Raw genomic sequence first — 12,047 nt, forward strand, 5'->3', positions numbered from 1 at the left:
TGATGATGTGCGTTACCAAAATGTAAATCCTGCTTTATTTCAAACAAAGGCAACTCTTATTACAGTACTTTTACATGATTTCTATCTTTATCTAATCCTTGCAGCTTCTTCAGCCCAAGAACTGGAAGAAAAGCCATATAAATAAGAGTCAATTATGCTCATAATCCACAGAGAAGGATAAAAGTAGACAGCAAGGGGATAGCATTGTTCTCTTTGGAACAGCAATTCCCCTTTGTCTAGGAGATAGTGTTGTTCCTCCTAAGGATTCGTGGGGTTTCTGCTACAGTGTGTTTCATTAAGTTCTAAGTTTTATTAACTTCTAGAATAAGGGTAAACCCACAGTCAAATAAATTCAGGCATTTAAAAATAGCTCATATATGGTTCCTAGCCTACTCTCCCTTTTCCCACGACAGAACTGCCACTGTAGTTCACTGTAAAGTAATAAATAAAGAAAAGAAAAAAAGAAAAACCTGAATGATTTTATACTGTCCATGAGTTCACATGAAGGAAAGGAACATACCACCAGAATGGAATGGATTCCTGGGACAGCCACTTAGTCCTACCCTCAAATCTAAAACCATTTTTCTCTCACCTTCACTAAATGATTTTTGCTACAATAAATTTGGTTATATTGCCAAAAATGTTACCAACGGGGCACCTGGATGGCTCAGTCACTTAAGCAACCCGCTCCGGATTTTGGCTTCTGTTGTGAGATCGAGTCCCATATGGGGCTGTGCACTCAATGGGGAGTCCGCTTGAGATTCTCTCTCCCTCTGCCCCTCCTCCCCCTCTTTCTCTCACTGGAATAAATAAATAAATCTTAAAAAAAAAAATGTTACCAAAGACCTGAGCTAAAAAGTATAGTTCTAAAAACTGCTGCTTAATCATCAGGGTGGTGAATCACATTACTTTTCTCCTACTACTTAGCTGAGACAGTTATGCTCAGAGAAGAATTCCGATTAGCAGGGAGGGAAGACAGGTAATTTGGGGGTGTGGACCATTTTGACAGATATGAAAAGTGTGGGCAGGATGATATACTGGCAGGAAGAAGAGGGAAGGAAAAGAACATTGGAACTTTTTTTTTTTTTTTTAATTTTTGGAACTAACTTTTATTGGGAATTTACTCTGTGCCCCTGGCATGTACCAGGTTAGGTACTTGTACCTTACCATCTTATGTATTTTTTTACAATACTGCAGTGCAAGTACTATCATTCATATTTTACAAAAAAAAATACTTAGATTAAATCACTCTCAAAAAGGTCTCAGATCAAAACCAAAGACAGCTTATTCACAAAATTCTAAAAGTGGTAAGTACCAAAACAAAAAAGACTGCCCCTGACTGACATCAGGGAGAAACTCTCTTCAGACTAATTTCTTACTTAGTCAAAGGTACCTAGAAGTCAGGCTGTACCATCCAGTTATATTATGAATCAAATAACTTTTTATAGCGTAGTTTTTGAATATGATCGTAGTTCCAGAATTACAGATAAATGTTTTCAAGTCCCAAATATTTCAGTCCCCAAATTTCAAAAATATCCCTATTCTTAGTTTGGAAACTGGTTTAATTTACCCCAAACACAAGTGATTTGAGATTCATGAGCTATATTAAATGATCTGTTTCACAGTTTTCATGTTCTTATTTACTCGGCCTGAATACGCAATAATTCAGTCAATCTCTTATACTGCACTTCTTAGAGCCAGACACAGAATTTAATATTATGTTCCCATCCCTACTTCATTCATGCTCTAGGGAAAGATATAATTTCAGAAAAATAGCTATAAAATTTGATAAATGTTACTAGGCATGTATAAAGTGTTAGGAACAAACAAAAAAGGAAACCAATTTAAGGAATGGTACTACTAATCTCTGACTATCATCTGCAGACACATACTTCCAGGTCTAGAACTGGGTATACAGTATGCTGCCTTTTGCCTAAGACAGGGTGGCAGGGAACAGGATATGAACACGTATAGGAAACAGGTAAAGTAAGGTGGTAAGGTATATACTTGTATTCACTTATACTTTCTTCACCATCTTTACAATTTTAAAGTATACCAGTCGGTGACTTTTAGTGTATGCATAAGGTGGTGCCACAATCACCTCTAATTCTAGAACATGCTCATTACCCCAAAAAGAAGCCCCATTCCCATTACGCAGTCACCCCTTTTTATTTTTTAACCTTTTTCTGAGGTTCTTAATAGCACAACTTTGGACCTCTGAAATTGTTTTTGTTTTGTTTTGAAGATTTTATTCATTAATTTGACACAGAGAGAGTGAGCATAAGCAGGGAGAACAGCAGAGGGAGAGGGAGAAGCAGGCTCCCCGCTGAACAGGGAGCCCAAAACAGGGTTCTATCACAGGATTCCCCGGATCATGACCTGAGCCAAAGGCAGATGCTTTATGGACTGAGCCACCCAGGCATCCCTGAAATTGTTCTTTTATGAAAGTTTTTAACTTTTTCCTCCTGTTTTTATCTTTTTATTCTATATCCTGAGACTTTGATTATATTTTCTAATCTGTGTATTGAAAATTTTAAAAATTTCACCAATAACATTACAAAGACCTTTTTCTTCTTTCTTTTTCAAAATATTTTTGTCTTTTTTTTTAAGATTTTATTTATTTATTCATGAGATACACACAGAAAGAGAGAGGCGGACATACAGGCAGAGGGAGAAGCAGGCTCCATGCAGGGAGCCCGATGTGGGACTCGATCCTGGATCCTGGGATCACGCCCTGGACCAAAGGCAGATGCTCAACCGCTGAGCCACCCAGGTGTCCCTATTTTTCTTATTAATCTGAGTACATTAATAAGATAATTAAAACATTTTCTTCTGCTTCCAAAGTCACCTCTTTTTCCTCTAGGGACTTTTTCTGTTTTTCTCATTTGCTGAAAGGTCATCGGTTGTCCATTCACATTTAGAGCAGAAGGACAGGGAAATGGTCCTTTGCAAAAAGGAAGTGCTGGAAGGATAAGCCATAAACTATTAAAATGGTTACTAATAAGAGGTGCAAAGCAGGGTGAACTAGAACAAATGTATAATTTCAGGTGAGCAGAAGGGGAACCACATGTTAAGGCTATAGAACCCTGAATTCTATCATGAAAAAGACTTACTTTGGAGCATCAGCTTCCACATTAAAAGCCTCAGCTGTCCCCAGACATTTTGTTCAATGTCTTTCTAGAACTATCTGGTGTTTTGCACGGAGGAAAATGCAAGCTACCTGAGTGGGGGTAGAAAGGAAGATAGGGACAGAGTGGACAAGTGTGAGCAGTTTCCTATTTATAGTCATTCAATTAATTGTCCTTGTTTTCAGCCCCAGTTCTTACTACTGCTCATCTCTGTCCCTGAATCTTTGGAGAAGTGTTGGGCTGATGCAGCTCCTGGCTCAGTGCACTTTGGGCTGCAGCTTCCTGGCTTGTTTCTTCCTTCGACCCACTCCCATTTATCTTCCAACTTCCGGAAAGGTGTTTATTGGTGACCTAATCACTTGCTTCTTTTTGCTGTTTCTTTTTTTTTTTAAGATTTTATTTATTCATAAGAAATACAGAGAGAGAGAGTCAGAGACACAGGCAGAGGGATAAGCAGGTTCCCTGCAGGGAACCCGACATGGGACTTGATCCCAGGACCCCAGGATCATGCGTTGAGCCAAAGGTAGACGCTCAACCACTGAGCCACACCCAGGCATCCCTTTGCTGTTTCTAACCGAATGAATTCTCAAGAGAGACAGAAGTCAAATGCTGGTATCTAGTCCATAATTCTGAACTTTTTACTTTTAAGGAAAAAGGAAGATTTGACTTTCTACAGAAACTTGCAGAGAAAAAAAAAAAAAGAAACTTGCAGAGATCAATACAATTGGTTCTATTTTTTCTCATCTTTTCACAGTGCTTGTCTATAAAGAAATGAAATAAAAAAAAAGAAATGAAGTAACTAGCTAAACACTAAGTATTCTTTTGATATCTAATAGAATTTTCACGATTATGAGTTCTTATTCTATATTCTGTTATTGCATGTTCCTGGGGGAAAATTCCATTATTTCATTAGCATTCTAAGGGCTCTACAACCCAAAAAGTTAAGAGCTATAGGATAAAATGAAATGTACTCTTTCAAACAGTGGTGGAAGGTAAAAACCCCCATTCCACATTGCTGTGTTGGAGTGTTAGATCTTAGATCGAAGGTGTTTAAATCACAAGAAATTAAAGTTTGAAAATAATCTTGAAGGGGCGCCTGGGTGGCTCAGTGGTTGAGCATCTGCCTTTGGCTCAGGTCGTGATCCTGGTATCGAGTTCCACATCGGGCTCCTGCAGGAAGCCTGGTTCTCCCTCTGTCTGTGTCTCTGCCTGTCTCTCATGAATCAATCAATCAATCTTTAAAAAAGACAAAGGAAAAAAATCTTTAATTTGTTTCAAAAGCCTAAGGCAATCAAGTAACAAATGACTGTATAATATGTTGGTAAGCAGCATGCACAGGGTGCCCTGTCCAGTGGGTAACAAATCACAGACATTAGCTCTCTGGTACAGCAAGCAGCAGAGTGCTGCAGGGCAGGGGTGCCGGATAATTTCCCAATCTTATGATCTGGCTAGCTACTTGGATATAGCCTTTCAGGTACAATGGAGTTTTACACAGAAGGCTCAGAAACTAAATTTTAGAAGACCCAGATGCTGAGTGAAGATGAGGCTAAAAAGTAACCAAGAAGGGGAGGAAGTGACTGATGTATTAGCCAAGAAAGTCAGTACTGCTACAAAATTAAACTGTAAGTTGTTAATTCTGGTTCTTTAAAACAGGTCTTGCTGAAGCTACCTAAATGTCAACCTCTAGATTCTAAGCAAATGACATCTGGACATCTGCCATTTCACATACTAGTTCAAGTAATTGTTTTGTTTTGTTTTTTAAAGATTTATTTATTCATCAGAGACACAGAGAGAGAGAGAGAGAGAGAGAGAGAGAGGCAGAGACACGGGCAAAGGGAGAAGCAGGGTCCCTGAAGGGAGCCCGATGCGGGACTCGATCCCAGATCCCGGGATCATGACCTGAGCCGAAGGTAGGCACCCAACCACTGAGCCACCCAGGTGTCCCCAAGTAATTATTTTATACATATTTTTAAACAAGTAAAAAAAAAATCTAAAAACACAACAGAGAATTGTATGAATAACAATGTTATTGTTATTAGGGCTAAAATCCCCTAATTAAATATTAATATTTGTTCAAAACAGGAAAATAGAAATATGTGTACATTGTTAAAGAAAAAAATTTGATGATACTTGTCAATGCATGGTAAAGATGACTTTACTCAAAGGAGGGGAAGCTATCAAAGAAGGTACAAGACCACTGTAGTAGAACTCTGCAGTGGGCAGGGAGAGATTGGGTTCAGCTCTGAATACTGTTATGGGCAAGTGGGAATTTACAGCCAAGGAGCAGGGTGGGGGTCAGTTGGATGGAAAATTACTAAGAGGAAACATGAAGGGAGAGGGGGATTCTGGCTAAACTGACCCAAGAGAATTTTCACTAGACAGGCCAGTGCGATGAGACATCACCTAGGGGAAAACTAATCAGTTACTGAGAGTGGGGATTCTGTTAAATTGGTTTAGCAGGGTTCTTGCTAAAACAGGATTTAAAAAAAAATTTATTTATTTATTTGAGACAGTGAGTGCACGTGCAGGAGGGCAGGGGGAAATGGAGAGGGAGAAGCAGGCTTCCCACTGAGCAGGGAGTCTGATGTGGGGCTCCATCCCAGAACCCTGGGATCATGACCTGGGCCAGAGGCAGACACTTAACCAACTGAGTGCCCCAGGTACCCACTAAAACAGGGTTTTATAAGGAAGTGCATAGATGGGCTTGGAGAAAGGTTCAGGTGACTGACTAAACTTTGGTCAGAGAATCTTTATCAGCATTTACAGGATTATGATAATACAGTGGCAACAATGAAGGTCAGTCACATAGTATATGTGAAAAATATAGTACTGCTGAAGATCTGGGCTATGGTAGCTTTGGTTGGAATACCTGAAGTGAAAGGAAGAAGCTAATACACATTAAGCAAATAAACTCATGTGGTTTTGCCTGGTTGAATAAACTGAAGGTAAACTTTTTCTGAAAACATCTTTAGGAAATAGGGAACAACATTTAAAGATTAATGATTACCATATAATTTTATATGAGTCAACTGTTTAGCTGTCTAGGCTGAATGTACCCTGGAATATATGTATCTAAGTAAATCTTGTTCATCTATTTTCATTTGCTTCATTCAAATGGGTTATCACCACAAAGATTTCAGTTAATCAGAGGGTAGTTACAGTTCACTGTGGTTTTACTATAAAATTTTGTAAACCAAAAGAAACTCCCAATTACCCACCTAAGCGATGGAATCCAAAGGTGAATCTTTTGGTTGGTGATTTTGAAGATAGCCACAAAGCAAGCAGGGTCAGTATGATGGCACTTAGGTCAGTTAACATATGAAGCGCATCTGTCATGATTGCCAAGCTATTTGCAATGTATCCACCTTGGAGTAAGGATGAGAGGGAAGAAGAAATTAATTAATTAAAATAATAAACATAAGCAAACCAAAAATATGTAACATCCTACCAAACATCAACTTATAACTAAATCTTTATCCTAGTACAATTAAATCAAGATACCCTGAAATTTTATGCAAAACATTAATTATGTGTGTATTTTTGTGGTGAAAATGTCCACATCTATGAACAGATTCTTGGAGGAGTCAATGATCCTAAAAAAAACCTAACCACTAAAGTAGGGGCTAACGCATTGAAATTTTGTGTTTTAGTACTGCAGCTTTTACTCAACCTACTAATCGATTCTATTAGTGAAACTAATAACCACAACATCTAAATATTACAAGAAAGCTGAAGGTAGATACTTGTTTGTGAGGATTTGATCACAAAACTAAACCAAAGAAACTTTTTGAATGTACATTAGTTCAAAATGAAGATTAAATGGATGTGATCACAAGATCACCAGCAATGTCTCCTGCTGCTCTTGGCTCTGCACACTCATCCCAGAAAGAGGGGAATCACATCCATTTACTCCAGCTCTACACAAATACCATTTTTAAAAATGTATTTCCTTGACATTAAAGAGCTGGAAGTCACTGAGAGAAAAATACAAGTTGGTGGCTAATAACATGGGGTTTTGGACTCTCTGAGACTCTCTCCACAAGTTACTTAATACTTTTGAGCTCAGTTTTCTTATCTAAAAAATAAAGATAATACCTTAAAGCTGTACTGTCCAGTAACTTTCTGAGATGATGGAAATGTTCTATTTGTGCTATTCAGTAGAGTAGCCACTAGTCACATGTAGCTTTTGAGCATTTGAAATATGGATAATTCAAGTGAGGAATTTATTTAATTTTAGTTAACCTAAATTTAAAGAGCCATGTGTTGATAATCATCAGCAAAAATAGCGGAATAAGGACTTCTGAAAATCATCTCCTCCATAAAAGCAATGAGAACATGGGCAAAAAGGGTCCAAATCAGCTTTTTCAGAACTCTGTAAATTAACCAAAGACTGATACAGTAGTATTCATTCAAGGAAAACAACTAAATCTTTACAGGAATAGGAAACATTCTGTGGCTTTGGACCCATCTCCCACTCTCCAGCTCCATCTCCCACTCTCCATCTCCATAGAGCTCCAGCTCTATGGTAGCCCTGAAAACCAACAGGCAACAACCAGTGAAAACTTCAGTCTGGGAGTCACTGCAAGGGATAAAGGGGGTTAGAGCTCTTTAGTAGCCCCATTCCCAAGGAACTATCATTATCTGATCTGTCTGGTAGTTTCTGGAAGACCATACTAGCAAGGCTGTTTTGACCTGACTTGATTTGGGGGTCTGCCCTAGGCAAATCCTAACAAATGTTTGTCAAAAACAAAGGGATTTTAAGACTGCAGCTGCTTGAGGCAATAGATAACAGCGTGTTCCCTATATTCTGATATTTCAGGATGATATACCTTGGTGCGGGTTAATTTTTACCCAATTTTCTGGGTTTTTGCTGACTCTTCTTATCTGGAAATGTACACCCTTCAGTTCTGGGGAAATTTCTTAAACGAAATTTCTTAAATATTGTTGATTATTTCTTTTCTTCTATTTTTTCTATTCCTCAAACTCCTACTATTTGGAGTTTGGATTGATACACTAATTTTCTTTTCTTTTTTTAAGATTTTATTTATTTATTCATGAGAGGCAGAGACATAGGCAGAGGGAGAAGCAGGCTCCCCGTTGTAGGACCTATCCTGGACCCCAGGATCATATCCTGAGTCAAAGTCAAATGCTCAACTGCTAAGCCACCCAGGTGTCCCAATACACTAATTTTCTTATGTTTTTTTCTCTTATTATCTATTTCTATCTTTTTGCTCTACTCTGTGAGAGATTACCTTAGTTCATCTTATAACTATTCTATGCAGTTTTAAATTTTTTTGTTTTTATTAATAAAAACAAATAAATGAATATCTTTATTCATTATAAAGAAAGCTCTTCTCTTTACCTTGAATTTCTTTTTTAAAGTAGCCTAGGGCCGCCCGGGTGGCTCAACAGTTTAGCGCCGCCTTCAGCCCAGGGCCTAATCCTGGAGACCCCCCTATCGAGTCCCAGGTCGGGCTCCCTGCATGGAGCTTGCTTCTTCCTCTGCTTGTGTGTCTGCCTCGCCACCGCCCACCCCCCCAGCCCTGCCGGTTCTCTCATGAATAAGTAAATAAAATCTTTTTTTTTTTTTTTTTTTTTTAAAGCAGCCTAAATAAATAAATAAAGCAAGCAAGCAGCCTTTTTGAGTTGCCTGGGTGTCTCAGCAGGTTGAGTGCCTGCCTGCCTTCGGCTCAGGTCATGATCCCAGGGGCCTGGGATGGAGCCCCACATCAGGCTCCTTGCTCAGCTGGGAGTCTGCTTCTCCCTCTGTGCCCCTGTACTCCTCCTCTCTCCCTCTCAAATAAATGAATAAAAATCTTAAAAAAAAAAAAAAACAAAAAAACAAAGCAGTCTATTTTTGTAGATATATAATCTCTTATTTCTGTGGATACTAACTATATATTTATTATAATCTGTTTAACTAGTTTCCTTATTTCAGTTTTTCTCTTTACTCACACTTCTGGGAGTACCTGGTGCAACCAATTCTAGGCCTACTTAGGATTCTATCTTTTTGCTCTACTCTTTGAGAGATTACCTTAGTTCATCTTATAACTTTTCTTTGGAGTTTAAAATTTTTTTGTTTTCATTTTTCTTTACCCTTGAATTTCTTTTTTAAAGCAGCCTATTTTGCCTGACTTCTAAAATTGGAGTTCTTCAAAACGGTCTTTTTTTTTTTTTTTCAAAATGGGTGGTTTTTTCCATTCTGATAGCATTACACACTATCTCTTAACTTGACCATTCTTCTGAACTATAGACTCAGATATATATCTAACAGCTCACTAGACATCTTTACTGGCTATTTTACATACATCTGATAATTAACAGGTGGAAAACAACCCTTGAGCCCATGCCTAAATCCTGCTCTGTATTTTCTCCCTGCCTCATAAATGACACACATTTCCATACACTCAGTTACTCAGGTGAGAAACTACAGAATCAACCCCCATATCTAAACCATTAGCTAATTTTGGTAATGTTACCTTGAGAATGTTTTACAATCAGTACATTTTTCCCCATCCACACCAGTCCAAGCTGTAATCATTTCTTGTCTGGACTTCAGTAATAGTTTACTTGCTTCCATATTTGCACCCTCCAATCCATCTCCATATAAGGTCCAGAGTAATCTTTTAAAAAGGTAAATCCCATCATATCACTCTCCATTTAAAAGCCTTCACTGGCTTTTTCATTGTACTTAGAATTAAAAACTACACTCATAATGTGGTCTATTAGAACTGGCCTGGTCTGGCCCTCCAGACTCTTTCGTCTTGCTTATTATATTCCAGTCAAACTTGCCTTCTTTTTTAGATCCTTTTAAAGAATGGAAGGTTTTTAGGACATTCGGACACGCAGTTCTTTTTACCTGGAAAACTCCACTCCCTTTCCTTGAGTAACTCCTACCCCCCCCTTTTTTTTGGCTTAACTGGACCTGGCTCATACATACATAAAATATGTCCCACTGTTACTATGTCATATAGTACTTTGTTCTTTTTCTGCAAAACACTAAAGACCGTATGAAATTTAAGTTCATTTGTGTATTTATTTAACATCTGTGCCCTCCATTAGACTGCTTCAGATAGTAGGTTTAACAATAGTTTTGTCTTCATTGTATATCCAGAATATTTAATATAGTGCCTGTCATAAAGCAAGTACTCAAAAAATACTTGCTGAATGAAAGGAAGAAAAGAAGACTTGTCTAAAGTCTCAGCGCAAGTTAGTGGCAAAGCCAAGATTCAAAATCAGGTCTTCTCTTTCAGATCTTTAAATTACTTCATTTTTAAAATTACTCCATACTTTCTACATAGGATGCTTTATTTCTAAGTGTTTTTGATACACTTTAATAAATGCTCTATTATGCACAATTTAATTCTAATATTCCGAACATGTTAATTGCCTATCCCAAGGAATTAGCATTTCTGTATTTTTTAACAAAATATTTTTATCTTTGAAGACAAAGTCAGTATTTTAAAGAAAATACTTATTGTGGCTTTCACAAAACAACTTTACCAAAGGAGAGATTTCAAAAATGATATGTCAGGACAATTTTATCTTAATAATTTTTACTTAGACAAAATAAACTCTAAATCAATTTTAAGGGGGAAAATTGTAGTTAATATGATTTTAACTTCAAATATTAAATATTAACTTCAAGAATTACTACATCTGACTGACTCAATATTCTAGCTCTGTGAATTTGGGCAAGTCATTGGATGTTAGTCTGTAGAGGTCATACTTTACCTGGCCACAGCTTCACTCTTTCCTTTTAATTTCTTTACAGCTTAAGCATTTATAACTCTCTATCACAATAAACATTAATTCAACAAAAAAAACTTATTGACTGTCTATTCTGTGCCAGTCATTGTTGAAGGTGCTGGGAATGAAGCTTATATTTCAGTGGAAGAAGACGTGTTAAACAAGTAAATACACATAATAAGCAAGATCAGTCTCAGATGCTGAGGGCTTTTAAAGTTGGGGAAAAGAACAGAGGAGATGAGATATTTACTTTAGTCAGAAAATGTCTCTCAGAGGTATCTTTGGGGATACTATTATGAATGTCAAGAAACCAGCCAAGAGAAGCTTTGGGAAAAGGCACTCCAAAGGCACTGCTTTGGGAAAAGGTTAAGCAGTGTTTTGCAAACCTCAAGTTTTGATCTATTCGTGGAACGCGAAATCAATTTAAGTGGGCTGAGGCCACAACTGAAAAAATATTAGAAGGCACCACAAGAAATGAGACTTTTTGTTTCAGTTATACATATATTTATACATAGATGACTGTGCATGTGTGTACATAAATATGTATGCATGAAAGCCTACCCAGGTCACAATGTTAAGTGTAGTTTTTACTATAGTGAGGTCAAAAAAAGTTTGAAAGCCACTGAGGTAGAGGGACCAGCCAGTTTGAAGGCCTTATGGACAGTAAAGAGCTTTGTGAGTCACGGGGAGAAAAGAGGCTGGCACGGCTGAAATATGCACTGGGGAGGAGAGGTATAGAATGCGGTAGGAAAGGTATATAATTTTCCTACATGTAACCTCTGGCCATCATCTTAATCCGGACTGCCACCTCTGTTCTTGTAATGGTTCATCATTAAGAAACAACATGGCAGGATAACCTCCCTGCTTTAATGTCACTTTGTAAACTGTCACTATGAGAAGTTAGCAGTTACACTAACATGCCTACGTAATTAATCTCGAAGAATGTATTTTATAGTGAGAATGTATTACTTGAATAATTAAGATGTGAAAAAAACAAGTTCATAAACCCTGGGGGAGCCCTCTGGCTCCTTTCAGATCCTCACTCTAACGAAAAAAATAAAGAGACGGGGATGGTACAAGTGGCTCTCCCACTAACCAGCTAAGCGTTCTCACCACTTATCGAAGTCTCTGGGCCCTCAGATTCCTATGTGTGAAAAAGACGGCAGAGGA

At 37.8% G+C, this 12,047-nt stretch overlaps 2 protein-coding genes across 7 annotated transcripts in view; one reads left to right on the top strand and one right to left on the bottom strand.

Annotated features, from left to right (window-relative positions):
• The window catches only part of SLC30A4 (solute carrier family 30 member 4), a 31,847-nt gene that overhangs the window by 18,580 nt on the left and 1,220 nt on the right, over positions 1–12,047 (bottom strand). For 4 of the 6 annotated variants that reach the window (XR_012022304.1, XR_012022303.1, XM_072808264.1 and 1 more), the window contains one exon: positions 6,347–6,493. Coding sequence is in view for 4 of the 6 variants with exons in the window: in XM_072808264.1 (XP_072664365.1) it covers positions 6,347–6,493 (147 nt within the window). In the remaining 2 variants the exon portion in view is untranslated. The other 2 variants (XM_072808266.1, XM_072808267.1) reach the window with 2 other exon arrangements.
• Positions 11,519–12,047, top strand: part of BLOC1S6 (biogenesis of lysosomal organelles complex 1 subunit 6) — a 119,029-nt gene continuing 118,500 nt past the window's right edge. The window contains exon 1 of the transcript XR_012022306.1: positions 11,519–11,630. The gene's annotated coding sequence lies outside the window, so the exon portion shown is untranslated. The remainder of the gene's footprint in view (positions 11,631–12,047) is intronic.

Source organism: Canis lupus, chromosome 32 (assembly GCF_048164855.1).
Source record: "Canis lupus baileyi chromosome 32, mCanLup2.hap1, whole genome shotgun sequence".
Taxonomy (NCBI): domain Eukaryota; kingdom Metazoa; phylum Chordata; class Mammalia; order Carnivora; family Canidae; genus Canis; species Canis lupus.